At 41.5% G+C, this 18,186-nt stretch overlaps 1 protein-coding gene across 6 annotated transcripts in view; it reads left to right on the top strand.

The window, feature by feature from the left end:
- ANKRD50 (ankyrin repeat domain containing 50) overlaps positions 1-17,541 on the top strand; it is a 43,697-nt gene extending 26,156 nt beyond the window's left edge. For all 6 annotated transcript variants that reach the window (XM_081926421.1, XM_081926416.1, XM_081926418.1 and 3 more), the window contains 2 exons: positions 10,384-13,934; positions 14,624-17,541. In XM_081926421.1, coding sequence (XP_081782547.1) covers positions 10,384-13,931 — 3,548 coding nt within the window. In that variant the 3' untranslated portion in view covers positions 13,932-13,934; positions 14,624-17,541. The remainder of the gene's footprint in view (positions 1-10,383; positions 13,935-14,623) is intronic.
- Positions 17,542-18,186: the final 645 nt, after the last annotated feature.

The raw sequence follows: 18,186 nt of genomic DNA, 5'->3' as shown, positions 1-18,186 counted from the left end.
CATGTGTCTTTGTTTAAGACAACTGAAGGTCGAGAACTTTCCAGAAGTATGTTAGTATGTAGTTGGTTACTGGGTGGAGCAGTTTATTTTCAGAAGATGAAAAGGGAAGGTTCCCCTTCTTTATAGGCAAACACACTCATAATTTTGAGTAGTGAGCAAATTGCAGAGCTCAGGCAATTTGAAATATAACTTTTGCATAGTTTTCATAGCATGTATTTCACAGCATGCATGCATTTTTGTCCCTTGCAAGAGGAAAGGATCATAGCTCAGCAACAGAGGAGGAGGAGGAGGGAGGAATTCATTTGGTCTGTTTTTCTCAGAAGACCAGTCGGATATGATGATGCCGAATTTGCTTGTGGGTCGGAATGCAACTCCTATTCACGTTGCTCTCTTCTTTCTGTCATTTTTGCAATGCATATCTCAGGTTGAATATGCTTCAGATTGAGCGCTTTCGGGTTGCGCTCCACGACAACCTGGAAGTAACAGAGCGCATTACTTCCAGGTTTTGCTGCATGCGCAGAAGCTCAAAATGACGTCGTGCGCGGAAGCGGCAAAACGCGGCACTCACAGACGCGCTGTCACATCTTACGTTACATTCAGGATGCGAACGGGGCTCCGGAACTGATCCCGTTCTCATCCTGAGGTACCACTGTAGATGCATTTTATTTATTTTCAAAGCATTGAAAGCAGCATATTTTCTGTAAGAAAAAAAAAGTGCTTACAAAATGCATGTCATTTAAATGTTTTGTGGATTCTGAAAAAGAAATGCACACAAAACGGAACGCAATGAAGCTACAATTGAGTGCCAGTGAGACCAAATGGAACAGAGTGGCCTGTACAGCCCCACTTACTTTACCTCTAGATTTCCCAGATTCTTGTCACCACCATAAAACACTGCCTAAATATTGGAAATATACAGACAAAGAAAAATCAAAACAACCTGTGGGCTGAAAAGTCACCTACAAATAGGAAGATAGCTATGTACAAGAAGTGACAGTTTTAGGCTACAAATTCTCAATATTTGGGATGTAAACCCAAGTACCTATGATGTGAACATATAAAAAGCTGTCATATCAAATTGGAACATCCGCCCACTGAGCATAGTATCATCTGCTCTGACTGACAAGTGTTATTCAGTGTCTGAAGTACAGAAAGCACATGAACTACCACTATGGATGGACTGAGAAGCACAATTTCCCACTGAGTTTTATGGCAATGCATGGGATTCTGAGTGAAGACACTTCCTACATTAAAATTATTATGGAAGTCATTAATAACATTAGCTATAGCCAATGTCAAAACATTTTAGAAGTCATATTGATGGATTTGCACTGTCCAGTTGATATCAGTGGGGCTTAAGTGTTTAATCTTTCCTTGATTTTGCCTTCTTATTGAAAAATTACGTACTGTACTATGAATGCAGTAAATTAAGTTTGAGATTATGCAATTCACATCTGTAACCCTTGGTAACAATTTTGTTCCAATTTGTGATCATTATGAATAAAAAAAGATTAAGTTCAAAATATGTCCATTGAAATGAATGCTAGAAAGAGCATTTTGTACCTGACTGTAAGTGTTTATAAACAGTTACATTTTTAAAAAGAAGGCATTAAAATACCACCTGTGCCTCAAAGCCAAGTAGCTTCAATAAGCGTCTGATTCTAAAATACCTGAAGCTATTAATTTATCATGGTATACTTGCTTGCTTGCCAAGTGTCAAGTTTCTCAAAGGAAGTTATTTTTAGATGTTCATCCAACACATTTTTAGCAGGCATATTCATTTTTACAATATTTCTGTTATTAGCTTGCCTTTTATTTTGGAAAAATAAAACTATTGTTATTTTCACATTTTATCCCTACTAATAGGGACATGATACAATATGCTGCATGTTATCAACTTAAAATAAATCTTTCTTAGCAGTGGCAACAAATTATGTTTAAGAACTTTCCTGATAAGTAAAAAGATTTAACAGTTGAAACTAGCTAGCACTGTATTGGGAAGCAAGACAAAACTTTTTATTAAAGCATTGGTACAGTTCCACCATGTTGGTAATTGCTAATTAAATTCCAGAATGGGGAGAAGAGACAGCAATACAGGTATTTTTCAGCGGCTTGTTCAGTATGATGCAGTCATATGGTCCCCTGTGTAATTCATTCAGCTGATCTACAGGAGCTTCATGGGACCAAATTAGCCAACCTAAAAAAAATCATATGGGTCTTCTTCTTCTTCTTCTTCTTCTTCTTCTTCTTCTTCTTCTTCTTCTTCTTCTGCGATCACTCGTAGCCGAGTAAGATTGTTTTCCATAAACACCGTTTTAACAATGAGTCCATAGGTGACTGTGGAGGCCAATTTTGGATCCACACGTCCTTCCACAGTGGTGAGACATTGGTTTCCAGGCAGGAGTTGATCACGGTGTTGATATGCCTTCCTCTTAGCACATTTCTCCCTTGCATCCTGAGTTTGAGTGGGTAGATTGTTTGTCAAAGCTGTGTAGAAGAGAGGAATTTTCTCATTTGAAGTGAGCATTTTCTTATGTGTACATGTATCAAAGGGTTCCACTTTACATGACTTATAATATATTTTTCATTCCTTTGCCTATATACCAGAAATCCTGGTTGTTTTAATGGGGCACTTACTTCAGGGTTGACTGTTTTTAGAATGGTGGTGTAGTAGAAGTTTCTAGTATATTGGAGAACTTCAGATATGAACTCTTTGGTCTTCATATGAAGCTGTCCTCTGGGTGTCCCACCTGAGGGCAAGAGAGCGGGGTGAGAGTCTTTTTCTGTTGTGGCTCCCTATTTGTCAAATGTTCACAATTTGGTGCCAGGCTAAAACACTAAAAGTTTCCTAGGCATTTGACATATTATATGAGAAATATTATTTTCTGTCCATTGTTTTTGCTCATTATGTATGTTTATGGGCCATTATCATGGGTTTTCTTGATTTTATATTATGCCCGTGGCTCTTAATCCTTAGTAAGTTACTTTTTTCTTTGTAAGTGACAAATGATAATCTGCCAACATTGGTGTAAAAACTGTATTGAGCCAGGAAGGCGATCCATCTTTCCCATACAGCTGCCCTTTGCTACACAATTGCACTTAGGATGGAGGTAAGATTTGTGAGCAAGTCTCCAGGGCAAGCATGGCACACAGTACAGAATTTAAGGCTGTTATGCAAACAAAACATTACTGTGTGCTGTTTGCAGACTCTCTTGGGTCATTCACAGATCCCTGTGGAAATGCGGGCTCCCTCCACCAGAGATAAACTCTGCTGTTGTTTACATACTCACTTATCTTGAGATGAACAGCAAGGCCAATCAAAAGTCTTTGATTATTTCCAAGTTGATCTTTTTGCTTTGAATTCTTGGGCTTCAAGATGGTGTCTGCATCTCCTAATCAAGTTAGGCTGACTTGAAGCAAGGTCAGAGGCTGTTATCCCAAGATAAGATCTCATGTAAACAAAGCAGGAAGGACAAAGAATGTTGCTAAAAGGCAAACATTCACATTTGAAAGAAGTTATTAATAGGGTCCCACAGGCTCTTCGAAACTCTTTCGCTCAAAATTTTCATTACTATTTCGGGAGGGAGGCAGGGAGGAATACGTTATCCATCAAAGTTGCATTGCCGTATCAGTGCAGAAGGATCAGGCCAGCTACATGCAACAAACAGGATGATCTCATGAAATTATGTCGAAAGAGTCCCTTAGCCATAGGAAATATTGATGCCAGCACCATGCATTTGCATGGTCATTTTTAAGACGACTGTGCTCAGGTTTTGATCAGTTGCATTCGGAACAGATGGATTTCAAAAAGGATAAGTGCAAAGCACAAATGTGGAATTATTGCAGGAACTAGGACTATGCCTTGGCTCACTGCAGTCGAATTATATGAGATAAATCTCAGATGCATAGGATTGCTGCTGTGGTTGACTTTCTGGCATCTTTGTGGGGAAACGGTGTGGTGCTGCATATTTTTCTCCTGTAGAGCCAGACTAGATGATACATTAAATATGTGTTTAATGTCAAAGTTTTTTAATTATTTGAAAATAATTATTTAGATCTGTTATTATCTGGGTTCAGACCTGGCCATGGGACTGAGTCAGCTTTGGTTGCCCTGGTGGATGCAGATAATAGAACCATGCTCCCCCATGTGATTCCCCTCCCTCCCCAGAGTTCTTGTAAAATGTCCAGCCTTTGCTGTCTTCAAAGGGAAGGCCACACACAATTGGATACAACCCCAATGCTTTTTCTGTAGGAAGGGGAAAGGTTTGTCATTGGATTATACATAATAATGCACATATGTTCAAGCACTACATATATGCTTCTCTTTACAGCCTAATTACAGAGAGCACTAGTAGACGTGGGTAGCTGATCACCAGTTAAATGTGATTTGTCTACACAAAAGTCATAACATAGAAATTTGTTCCAGCCAGCTTCATTGTCTGGTTCAGACAATGGCAGGAGATAAGTAGATAAACTGGAAGATGAAAACAAAGACATAAGAAAGCATGGTAGCAACATTGCTTGAAGAGCAATATATCTAATCTACCCAGAAAAGAACACAAATGAAAATTGCAAATGTAGACAGATAGTTCTTAGAGGTTTTGTGATGCATTAAACAGAATGGTTACGGAAGCCAAGAGGAGATTTTCCAAGTTAAAGCTTACTGTAGGAGAAGGCTAAAATTTTGCAATTCAATTATGACAATGACAAACTTTGAAAACAGCACCATTGCCTGAAGTGTTTAATATTATTCTGGCTGTAACATTAAAACGGCAGCAATTTCCTCACTAATGTGTATCTAATCTAACTGGCACATCTCCAGGGCTGAAGGGCAAATCTAGTTTCTCACCAGTGGAATGTTTTAAGACGGTGCAAATCCTTCCACACATGCCTTTTCTTTTCACTGGAAAGATTAACTATTGATAGGTGAATCAAGTACTACCATTAATAAGGATCATAGAAACAACGTCCTGCATTATATCATATTGGCTCCCTTTGTTTCAAAAGCACAAAGCAAAAGGGCCTTACATCAGCCCAGACTGTTCAAAGTGTTGGTCTGCTCTGATTGACAGTGGCTCTCCAAGCTTGTAGGCTGAAACTTTTCACATTACCTGGAAATTCCAGATATGGATCCTGGGACATTTTACACAAAGCACTCGTGCTCCGCCATTGAACGATGGCACCGCACTCTGTTCTCCTTCCATAGTATCTATTTTAGAGGTGTATTAGTTGTGGGTCACTGATATCTTAAACTGTGTGGCCTTAAGTTGCACTGAGCATTTGTGTACTGGAGTAGCCTTCATTATGTTTGCAGCTGTTTTGATTAGAATGCCATTAAATGTACATATAGAGAACCCTCAGTGGATCAGGCTATTAATGGCTACTAGCCATAACAGCTATGTATTACCTGCTGTGTCAGTTGATATGCTTTTAAATGCCAGCTTATGGGAATCACAATTGGGGGGAGTGCTGTTGCACTCATGTCCTGCTTGCAGGAATCTGGCTGACCACTGTGAGAACAGGTTACTGGTTTGATGGGCTTTTAGTCTAGTCCACCAGGTTCTTTGTGTACTCAGGTTGGTGGAAGGAAAAGAGTTCCCGAAACTTACTTCCATAGGCTTGTGCATTCTACCTCTAGAATGGAAATATTGATGTGCAGAGGAAGAGATTTATGCCCTTTGCATTGCTCTGCCCCTGGAACTACTATTTCAGAGTAAATATATAGATAGAGATACTTGGATTTACAATGTTTTGCTGAAATGCAAGCTCCAGTTGGATAAACTGTTTCCCATGAAGAACACATGAAGATTTTAGTAACAAGGGCTTTAAAACGGGATGCTTGCTTTTGAAAGTGGCAGCCTGGCTGCTTTGAGTTGTGAAGCTCACTCATAATACCTTAAATGACAAATTCTCCAACCAGTATATATAAAATAAAACACTGGGCTATGATAAGTCCCTTTAGCACCCTCAAAACAGATAGAACGTCAGCCTTCTCCTTTGGTGTACAAGCTGCATGGATGCCTCATCCAATGAAATGTTGCCTCCAATGAAACTTTATAAATAAATGCATTCCAAGCAGCCATTTTCTATACAGTCATACCTTGGGTTGAATGCGCTTCGGGTTGAGTGTATTTGTTGCGCTCCGCGGCAACCCGGAAGTAACGGAGCGCGTTACTTCCGGGTTTCGCCGCTTGGGCATGCGCAGATGCGGCGAAAAGTGACGCGCGCATGTGCGCACAGACGTGCCGTTGCTAGTTACGTTTGCTTCTGGGTGCGAAGGGGGCTCCAGAATGGATCCCGTTCATATCCAGAGGTACCACTATATTCAAAAAAGTGCATTTGAATGGGTTTTTAGAAGTTATAGCAGGCTGGGAAGTTCACTATATTTCAAAGGAATTGCATTCTAATTGTTTTGTGCCGGGTATAAATGTCAGCCTCTGTACACAATTCAAAAACTCAGTTAACCCTGTTCTGGCAAATTCTCTCGTGTTCTGCTTCTGTGAATGTCCTCTGTGCACAGGCTGTTTTAACTTCAGTCCTCACTCAAATGGCCTTGTGTAAGGAGGGGCTTTGGTTTTCTGATTAATATTTCACTGCCGAGAGATTAGTTCCTTATGAGTAGGTATGCATAAAATGTTATTATAAATGTCTAATTCTACTTAGATCAGCTTAGCTTGGCAATATAAATTATTCATACTTAAGGCACTGGAATATTGCCTCATCATTTAGATTACATATTTAAGATGCATTGAGTGAAGGAGAAATATGAACAAGGGTTGTTTTGGAATTTTCCATAATGCATAGGATTAAGAGGCAAACAGATCCAAGATAATAAAATTCAGCATTGTAGTTCCCAAAAGTAGCCTTGTTAGTCTGTTGTAAAAAGGAAAACAGCTTTGTGGCGCATTGAAGACACACAGATTTATCATGTCCTCAAAAGCTTATGCTGCTATAAATTTGTGTGCCTTCAAGGTGCCACAAGGCTCCTGTTTTGTTTTTGTTAGATTAAAGACCAAAGGAGGTATTTTGTTCTTCATAGAATACATACTGCCCATATACTTCTTAAAATGACCCAAGACCCCTGTGAGATGCCAGAAGCTAAATTTGGTATGGATTTGTTTACAGAGCTGGAAGCAAATTTAATAAATCAAGGAAATGGATTTTTGAGCTCCTGTTGGGGAAAAGATGATGTGCTGTAGGAAAAATCTAAACAATGCAGAAGTTGGGTCGTGAGATTGTAAGTTGTCTCTGCTGTTCCTGACTTGCTGAGTTCAAGAATTTGTGAGACAGGCTTTGCAACATAATGAATTTTCCCATAATATTTTATCTTTATTGTCCATGCAAGCCTAATATAAGTGTGTGTGTGTGTGTGTGTGTGTGTGTGTGTGTGTGTGTGTTTTATGAGTTAGTCAGAAGCAGTTGGCAAGGAATCTTACATAATTTTGTTTAGACTTGTTTAGCGTCTAGATACATTCAACAAAATGTAAGATTGATTCAGAGTTCAAATCTGCCTGGATATCAACTGGGTTGAGTGACATGAGAACAGCTAGGTGTGGCTGGGTGTAGTAGAGAGACTGTGAGCCTTTGCATGTGTATAACAAGCAATTTTATTTCAGTATGTTCAGGTACATTTCCAGGATGCTTCCAGGTGCACACATTTTCCGTCTTCCAGGTATACTAGATCTGAGTGCCAAACCATATAGGGATAATGCCAATGCTGACTGTTGCTGAATCACAGTGGCAACCTGGTGGCTAGCTGGTTTAGCGTGGGTGGTGAAGTTAAAATCAGGGATTGGAATATATATACACACACACATCTCCAGCAACTCCTGCTTGTTACCTTATTGTCTTCTGGTTTTGCTGTCCGTTAGCTGTCATAAACAAAGTGACATGTATGTACAGTTGTACCTTGACCGTCAAACAGCTTAGTTCCCGAACGTTTTGGCTCCCGAACGTTGCAAACCCAGAAGTGACTGATCTGGTCTGCAAACTATTTTTGGAAGCTGAATATTTGACAGGGCTTCCGCAGCTTCTGATCAGCTGCAGGAAGCTGCACTTTGGTTTTCGAATGTTTTGGAAGTCGAACAGACTTCTGGAACGGATTCTGCTCAACTTCCAAGGTACGACTGTATTACTGAAGAGAAAAAGAAACAAAAGTTGTGACTCTTAACTTTGTACAATAAACTACATTCCTGCCAAGCAAGAAGTGTTTTCACAGTTCAATGACATTTTCCAGACAGGCAGAAACTCTGGAGGAGAGTGTGGAGAGGGTTGGTTAGGGGTGTGCAGCCTGGAAGAGGGAGGGAATGTGGCCTCAAGAGTATCCCAGGAGTCCGAGACCTGCATCTCCATCCCTGCTGTATACAGATTAGGCCTTGGCAAACAGTTGGTGAATATCTGAAGAAGTGTGCATGCACACGAAAGCTCATACCAAGAACTAACTTAGTTGGTCTTTAAGGTGCTACTGGAAGGAATTTTTTTTTTGTTTTGACTATGGCAGACCAACATGGCTACCTATCTGTAGTTGGTGAATATTTATCAGTTAGAGAGTTCTCATGCTTCCCCAGAAGTATTTAGTGATGGAGCGGCTGTTTGCTATTCCATGCCGTGAAAAATGTCTTATGAATCGTAGGTGCCCATTCTGTCACTCTGCTTGTCCACACATTGTTAAGGATTTCCAGTAGCCAACAACATAAAGTAGGTTAGCAAATTATCTTGTCTTTAGATGATTAATGTAAGGTATTATATTTATGATCTTGTCCTTGGAGTATTGAACACTAAAGGGCTTGGGAGAAATGATAAATCTTCAGAGGACCCCCTTTCAACTCCTGGATTCGGTGACTTCTCCTGGAATGTTGTCGTGATAGCATGGTTCTGCTATGCCGAAGTGCTACTTTAGTTCCATTAAAATTGCATAAGTAGCCTGTGTTGTGCATCTTCATTTTCAAAATCAAATGCTTAATTGCATTTCACTTCTGGCATGATCACAGTTAACAGAATAAAAGCTGGAGTCTATTTGTGCTGCACAGTCAGGGGAAGATTAGGCTACAGATTTAGGCTTTGGGCAAGCCCCTCTCTTACTTGTGTGAAGTCACATGTAGGGTAGATGGTCATGGCTTACCCAAACTGGGGAGGCTGCCAGGCCCATATTGGCCTGTGCTCCAGACGTTCCCCAGCCTTTGACCAAATGCACACACTGAAAACCTGCCTCAGGTATTTCTACTTACAGGGCTGCTCTGAAGATCATGTAGCTGCGGTTATCAGGTAGCAAGTGCTTATCAAAGGGCAGCTGACAGTGGACACGTGTGGCTGATAATCTCTCTCAAAATTTTGGAGTGATTGCCTGTTTCTATCCAGAATCAAATTGTCCCTTCATAACTTGTTTGCTGCATGTTTGTGAATCCACCCAGCCTTGGACCTCTGCTGTGTTTGGACACTGTAAATTCCAGCAGTCAGCACAACAGCTGTAAAAATCTCTCGTGTCCCTTAGTATTACTGCAGCACTCTTGCCCATAGGACTTGAGCATTCCAGCTGGATTCCTTCATCCCATTATACCCCAAAAGAAGGTTTATTGGAAAGTGGAGCACTTTGATCCCAAAGTGCTGTAAACACAATAAACATGACTCAAAACAATAGCAACCTAACTATTATAGCCCCCTGGATACATGGTTTAAACTGGGGTGGACTGTTGATCATTTAACAGCTTTCACCCACAATATAATTTGGCCTTATTGACCATCGTAAGTTGAAACCCACAGATCGTTAGCGATTAGGTGACTCTCAGGAACAGTATGCAAATTACTAACCAGAACAGCTGAAGTTAGTTGATTGCAAAAAGAGAGCTGAGATTGCAATTAGCTATATAAAAGCAGTCTTAAATTCATCCACTTGAAATTTTGCTGTTACTTTCATTCTGGAACTGGTTCCAGAAAAGTACGTGCAGACTGTGTAATGTTTTCTAAGTCTGAAAAAAAAAGTTCTGGGAGGAATGCCAAAACCAGACACTATTTCCAAGGGCAAACAGCAACACTGAGCTCATATCTTCAAATCAAACACCATATTCTGTCCTTCTGCTACATCAGATATGTGAAATCTTTGGCCCTCCAGATATTGGTGAACTACAATTCGCATCTTTCCTGGTCATTGTCCATGCTTATAGAGGCTGATGGGAGCGGTGGTTCAGCAACATGTAGATGGCACATATGTACTACATTCTTGTGACTAGGTAGACCTTTTCAGTGGCATCTCCCTTTCACTTTTTAAGGAGAATAGCATTTCTACCGTCTTAAGAACAGCAAAAATACAATGAGCGATTATAAGCTTGTTTGCAACTAAATTTCAGAAAAACTTACTTTCCTCCCCTCTTTCCTTTTTTCTTATAGGCTTTCGAAAGATAAGCCTTGATGATCTCCGAAAGGCTTACATCGTGAAAGATGTCCAACAGTATATTCTTCATCGCTTAGATCAAGAAGAAGCACTGAGACAACATCTCACAAAAGAAACTGCAGAAATGTTGAATCAGCTTCACATTAAAAGCAGTGGATGCTTTCTGTATCTTGAGCGTGTCCTAGATGGAGTAGTGGAAAACTTTATCATGTTACGAGAAATCCGCGATATCCCTGGGACACTCAACGGCCTCTATCTTTGGCTTTGTCAAAGACTTTTTGTGAGAAAACAGTTTGCAAAGGTCCAACCTATTCTGAATGTAATCCTTGCTGCTTGCAGGCCACTAACTACAGTTGAATTGTTCCATGCAGTATGGACCAAAAACATGGCGTTATCTATGGAGGACTTCCAGCGTAAGCTAGATGTTCTGTCGAAAGTTCTTGTTGATGGTCTCGGAAACACAAAGATCCTTTTTCACTACAGCTTTGCAGAATGGCTGTTGGATGTAAAGCACTGTACACAAAAATATTTGTGCAACGCAGCAGAAGGGCACAGAATGCTTGCAATGAGTTACACCTGTCGAGCCAAGGATTTATCGCCTCTGGAGGCTCAAGAATTTGCTTTGCACCTAATTGATTCCAACTTGCAACTGGAAACCTCTGAACTGGCTTTGTGGATGATCTGGAATGGTACGCCTGTCAAAGACTCTTTGTCAACGTTGATCCCCAAAGAACAAGAAGTTTTACAGTTGCTGGTAAAAGCTGGTGCTCATGTCAACAGTGAGGACGATCGGACATCTTGCATTGTACGGCAGGCTTTGGAAAGAGAAGATTCTATTCGAACCCTATTGGATAATGGTGCTTCGGTAAACCAGTGTGACTCGAATGGTAGAACACTCTTGGCTAACGCTGCATATAGTGGCAATCTTGATGTAGTCAATCTGCTAGTTTCCAGAGGAGCAGATTTAGAGATTGAAGACACGCATGGGCAGACCGCACTTACTCTAGCTGCTCGGCAGGGCCACACCAAGGTTGTCAACTGTTTGATTGGGTGTGGTGCTAACATAAATCACACGGACCATGATGGGTGGACAGCCCTGCGATCGGCAGCTTGGGGCGGGCATACTGAGGTGGTTTCTGCACTTCTCTATGCTGGAGTAAAAGTAGACTGTGCAGACGCTGACAGTCGGACAGCCTTGAGAGCAGCAGCTTGGGGAGGCCATGAAGATATTGTGCTGAATCTGTTGCAACATGGGGCTGAGGTCAACAAAGCGGATAATGAAGGTAGAACTGCTTTAATTGCAGCAGCATACATGGGGCATAAAGAGATTGTGGAGCATCTGTTGGACCACGGAGCAGAAGTAAACCATGAGGATGTGGATGGAAGGACTGCCCTCTCTGTTGCTGCTCTTTGTGTACCTGCCAGTAAAGGACATGCTTCAGTTGTGAGCCTTTTAATTGACCGGGGCGCCGAGGTGGACCATTGTGACAAAGATGGCATGACCCCACTGCTAGTGGCAGCCTACGAAGGACATGTAGATGTTGTTGATTTGCTTCTGGAAGGCGGAGCAGATGTAGACCATACGGACAACAATGGCCGCACTCCTCTTCTTGCTGCAGCTTCCATGGGCCATGCATCAGTTGTAAATACTCTTTTGTTTTGGGGGGCAGCTGTGGATAGCATTGATAGTGAAGGACGGACGGTTCTTAGTATAGCCTCTGCACAAGGCAATGTTGAAGTAGTACGGACTCTGCTGGATAGAGGGCTGGATGAGAATCATAGGGATGATGCAGGATGGACACCTTTGCACATGGCAGCTTTTGAAGGACACAGGTTGATATGTGAAGCACTTATAGAACAAGGTGCTCGAACAAATGAAATTGATAATGACGGGCGCATAGCCTTCATATTGGCTGCCCAGGAAGGTCACTATGATTGTGTGCAGACCTTGCTGGAAAACAAATCTAACATTGATCACAGGGGCTATGATGGGAGAAATGCTCTCCGTGTTGCTGCTTTAGAAGGCCATAGAGACATTGTCGAGCTACTCTTCAGTCACGGAGCTGATGTGAATTACAAAGATGCTGATGGCCGGCCAACGCTTTATATCTTGGCTCTAGAAAACCAGCTCACGATGGCTGAGTATTTTTTAGAAAATGGTGCAAATGTCGAAGCCAGTGATGCTGAAGGACGGACAGCGCTCCATGTTTCCTGCTGGCAGGGCCACGTGGAGATGGTACAGATGCTGATCACGTACCATGCTGATGTGAATGCCGCAGACAATGAGAAACGCTCAGCTTTGCAGTCTGCCGCGTGGCAGGGCCACGTCAAAGTAGTTCAGCTTTTGATAGAGCGTGGGGCCCTAGTGGATCATACATGCAATCAGGGTGCTACTGCACTCTGCATTGCAGCCCAAGAAGGGCACATTGATGTTGTGCAGATATTACTGGAGCACGGTGCCGATCCAAATCATGCGGATCAATTTGGGCGCACAGCTATGCGCGTAGCTGCAAAAAATGGACACACGCAGATAATTAAATTACTGGAAAAATATGGTGCTTCTACTCTAAATGGCTGCACTCCTTCTCCGGTCCATACAATGGAACAAAAACCTTTGCAGTCGGCATCTTCAAAGATGCAATCCTTAACCATAAAATCCAATAGTTCGGGAAGCACTGGCGGGGGAGATACGCAGCCTGCTTTGCGTGGCTTGTCTAATGGGCCAGCTCATGCCTTTAGTTCTCCTTCTGAATCTCCCGATTCGACAGTTGATCGGCAAAAGTCCTCCTTATCCAATAATTCATTAAAAAGCTCAAAAAACTCTTCTCTACGCACAACTTCATCTACAGCAACTGCCCAGACAGTACCGATCGACAGCTTCCACAGTATGTCCTTTACGGAACAAATACAGCAGCATTCATTACCCCGCAGTAGAAGTAGGCAGTCTATTGTTTCTCCTTCCTCCACAACTCACTCCTTAAGTCAGAATCATAGTTCGCCAAACAGCGAATTTGAATGGAGCCAGGTGAAGCCCAGCTTGAAATCCACAAAAGCCAGCAAAACGGGGAAAACAGAGAATTCCAACAAATCCGGGTCTGCTGGCAAAAAGGTGAAACAGAGCACCTCCTCTCAACCAAAAGTCCTTGAATATGAAATGACTCAGTTTGATAAAAGGATACCTGTTGCCAAATGTGGGGCCGGCGTGCCCCTTAAATCAATGCCTAGTGACACTCAGTGTAAAATTTTAGTCCCTCCAGCCCATCAGGAAGTTTGCCGGTCTCAACAGCAGTTCCTGATCCACCAACAAAGTGGGGAGCAGAAAAAGAGAAATGGAATAATGACTAATCCAAACTACCACCTTCAGAGCAATCAGGTTTTTCTTGGCAGAGTTTCTGTCCCACGAACAGTACAGGACCGAGGGCATCAGGAGGTTTTGGAAGGCTATCCTTCTGCAGAGACGGAGCTGAGCCTTAAGCAAGCCTTAAAACTTCAAATTGAAGGGAATGACCCAAGCTTCAACTATAAGAAGGAAACACCATTGTAAGAGGTGAGGCACTTTCAGCAGGGTGGCAATGCAAATAGGCATCAAAAGCTAAGGGGGAGAAGACTTCATGTCTTTACCAATGACCATTGTGCAAGAGGATTGGAGGCAGGGGGCACCCAGATCAGTACCTTACATGCTCATGGTGTTAACAGGCCAGAGGCATCCCATGTAAGTCTCATCATATTGCATCCACATTGATAACAATAGTCTTCTCTCCAATGCCTCTGCACAACTCCCACCAATAAGAGTGTGGGGTCCTGTAGCTCAGTTTCTGCTCAAAAGCACTGTTTGATAACTGTCTGGCACACCAATCTGTCAACCACCTCTGACCAATTTCTGGATGCTATGTGTGCATTTAAATTGTTATTATTATTATTATTAATAATAATAACATTATGCTTCACATATATTTTTAAGAAAATGAATTTTATCTCATATTGAATGGCCAAGCTACCATTGTTATTGAAGCTGTACTGCTTGGCATGGTGCTGTTTATGGAAGCAGCATAATAACATGCTATCTGACCCTGTGTGTGTTATCATTTCAAACTTGGTCCCTGCAAAAGAAAATGCATAAGCAAATTTAAGGTACTGCATCAGATAGATTGCTACATACAGCAGCTTATTCATAGTTTTGAGATGATCTACTTAGAATGTAACAATTTTATGTTTTGTTTTCTTTTTGTTTTCAAGGCAGTTCCATGACACCATGAATAAAATGAAGAGTTTCTGCCTGGAATGTTTTGTCACCCGGGCTGGAATCAAAGCATGTCTTGCTTGTCGAACCACATTGAAAATTACGAATGTGATCACTGCAGTACAGTTACCTTGATTACTGTAATGTGCCTAAAGAAAAAAAATAATAAGGCTGCCTTCTTAAATGTAACCTTCTGTGCTTCAGAAAAAAATTATTTTGTGTACTTTGTACTTACTACACAGAATAAGCACTTTCTTTTTTCCCTCAGTAGCAGAACAAGATACGTTGTATTTCCACTCACACAGCTGAAAAGTTGTTAAGAGCTAGAAATTTGAGTTCTCTGTTCCAGAAGGCTTTATCAGTGTAAATGTGCCACAGTGGACTTTGTGACAAACAGCAATGCTTTCTGTATTTATTTCACATTCATGTGCAAAAGAAACTCTGCACACAGTCAAACAGACAAGGAATGTTCAATGTCACCTCAAAGACTAAGGGAACCCCTCCTCCATTGACCCAAGCTAGAGTTCCTGTTTGTTAATTATTTGAACCCACTTCTAGAAGTGTTGCGGCATACTTTTGGTGTAGGACTTTAGGTGCCATTAGACTTTTTGTTGTTTTGCTGCAGGGTCCACCATGATCAAAATCCACATAAAAGACCTCATCTGTCCTCAGAGAGTACTCTTTGCATGGAGAATAGGTAATGTGAATTGGCCCATCCCCAGATAACAGCCACAGCAGAAGGCGACACCACCTGCGGTAGCTCAGAAATCACAACTGCAGTCTCAGACATCAGTGTCTGAGGCTGTGGAGAACCTGGTTTATGCATTGCATTCTGTATCTGCTCGTGGGAGCGTAAAGCAACAGAAGCCACAGCAAACATGTAAGGTGGGGCAGATTTTGAATATGTAAACTGGCTCAAAACACAAGCTACTCTTCTGTACACGTAAAATCACATTTGCATTGCTGTAATGTACAGTTGGTTTTCTGTGTTGTTCAGATGTTTCTCATAAGGAAAGCAACTCTTGTGACGGTATTGGCTAACTTCAGTACTTACCTTCAGCCTGGGGTGGAGTACGACAGTGCAATTTATTGGGTCCTTTCTCTGCTACTTGTTTTGAAGGTGGTTTATGAAGGAACAGTTCTTCAGCATCGAGGCCAGTTTTCATACTACCCACTTAAATGATGGCAACTATTTAAATTCGTTAGCTGCTTTCTCTTGCCCAGGGCAACCCAAAGTGACTTATCTGGTTTTGCTTATGAGCATATGAAGTAGCTCCAGGTGGAGTCAGGTCTTAGGTCCCTTAGGTCCAGCACTGTATGTTCCCTGCCCTGTAACAGAGATCCTTTAACTCAGGGGTGAGGAGCCTCTGGTCATTCAGACATCCCGTTCCCATCATTCCCAGTCAGCATGGCCAATGGTGTGGTAGTCCAAGAACATAGGGAAGCCCAGTTTCTCTATCCCTGCGTTATCTAAAAGTGCAAGGGATTTGATATGGACCCTTCTACATGTAAAACAGGAGTGGGGAATCGTTAGCATCTGGCAGGCCAGATTTTTTATCTTCCCCACTCCATCAGGCCTATCTTGATCAGGAATGATGGGAGCTGCAGTCTTAATATCTGGAGAGCCAAAGGTTCCCCATTCTTGACCTAAGTACGGAGGTAAAAATGTTGCTGGGTAAGAGTGTCAAATCATTACTCCCAACTTGCTCTGAACTTAAGTACTGGATATTTTCAACACTGCACAAGAATATAGCTCTTCTTTCATGTTAGATGTATTGATCTGTAGAAAGACATCCCTAAAGGCTGCCTTTCTCTCTGGATCTCGGCTGTCGCTGAGATTATATTTATTTGTTTATTTGTGTGTTTTTAAATTACAGTATGTACCTTGTGACTAGATGGTGATATTTCTGGCCATTTTCACAAGAAGGCTACGCATTGCAGAAGTCTTCATGATTTTCAGCAGACTATAATCTTAATGTCTCTAAAAGAGCTGGTGGTGGTAACATGCCCAAATGCAGACACCAGCTATAGGAAGGTCAGTTGAAAAGTGCTACCTTTCAGATAATTAAAATAAAAGTTCCTGCACATTTTCAGAAATGCTTAGGAATGCAGCATGTGTTTCTCTGTTTAAAAATATCCATTTGACAAGAGTGTGAGATTGTTCCGCATTGCTTTAATGTATGATTTTTAAAAAATATATTGGCTTTTGTGGCCTCTCTCTCAAAAAAAGGTAAAATTAATCACCCTGAATTATTGGCAGGTCTGTCTTCTTTGCAATTGTGAATTGATGTGTGTGGCTCAGTTCTGCTAAGCCATGACTTGGCAGGGCTGATCAGCTATAATGCAGCAGAATTCAAGACTTCTTACTTTTTTTCTCGTTTCACAAATCTCTGTATCTCTGGTTCTGCTTTCACCTTTCTTTTCCCTATATTATCCAAAATCATCCCTAGAGGAAACTAAAGAAAGTGTCACAATTCATAATTGGAGACTAGGGAAAAGACTGATGAGCATTAATATCTGAACCATATGTGTGCCAGGTAAGTCACCTGAAAAGGGAATTGAATGGCAAATTTACCTGTCGAAACCTTAGCATCTTACACTATAGTGATACCCTTGTCATGATCAGTATTGGGAAATGGCTTTGTTTTTACTTAAAGCATCATTTTCTCTTGTCAACTATGCTGCTATGCAAATGTCTGTTCATGCTCGTTATCCTCCATTGAAACTCTTCAAATAACATGGTGCACAGTTAAGACTTTTTTCTGGATTGGATTGTAAATAGCCTATAATGTACATTGAATTTCACATTGTAAAATTTTTATTTTATTTCTTGTATTATATTAAGCAAAAATCCTTATGTATATGAAAGTGCATAATAAATATATTTGCTTTTCAAGCAGACATTTGTTTTCAATTTGCTTGCTCCTTTTTCATCCTCGGCAAAACGATATTAGGTACAAAGGTACCAACATGCTTGGAAATGTGATTCTGTTAGGGATGTGGACACACAATGTGGTATCTTGTTACGATTTATTAGATTTATATACAGCCCTTCATCACAAGATCTCAGGGTGGTTCAAAGAACAAAGTACAGGATAAAAGTAAATAAAACAGTAAAACAATAACTCCCCCTTTCTGCAGACACATTTAAAAAGCTGTAGAATATTAATATTCTATATTTATTCTATTCTGTTCTATAATATTAATAGAATATTAATCGAAGGGATGCGGGTGGCGCTGTGGGTTAAACCACAGAGCCTAGGACTTGCCAATCAGAAGGTCGGTGGTTCGAATCCCCGCGACGGGGTGGGCTCCTGTTGCTCGGTCCCTGCTCCTGCCAACCTAGCAGTTCGAAAGCACCTCAAAGTGCAAGTAGATAAATAGGTACTGCTCCGGCGGGAAAGTAAACGCCGTTTCCGTGTGCTGCTCTGGTTCACCAGAAGCAGCTTAGTCATGCTGGCCACATGACCCGGAAGCTGTACACCGGCTCCCTCGACCAATAAAGCGAGATGAGCGCTGCAACCCTAGAGTTGGTCACGACTGGACCTAATGGTCAGGG

This window comes from Podarcis melisellensis, assembly GCF_964234715.1.
Source record: "Podarcis melisellensis genome assembly, chromosome: 9".
Classification (NCBI taxonomy): Eukaryota; Metazoa; Chordata; class Lepidosauria; order Squamata; family Lacertidae; genus Podarcis; species Podarcis melisellensis.
Note: the sequence above shows the minus strand (reverse complement) of the source record. Positions and strands in the feature narration are given on the sequence as shown.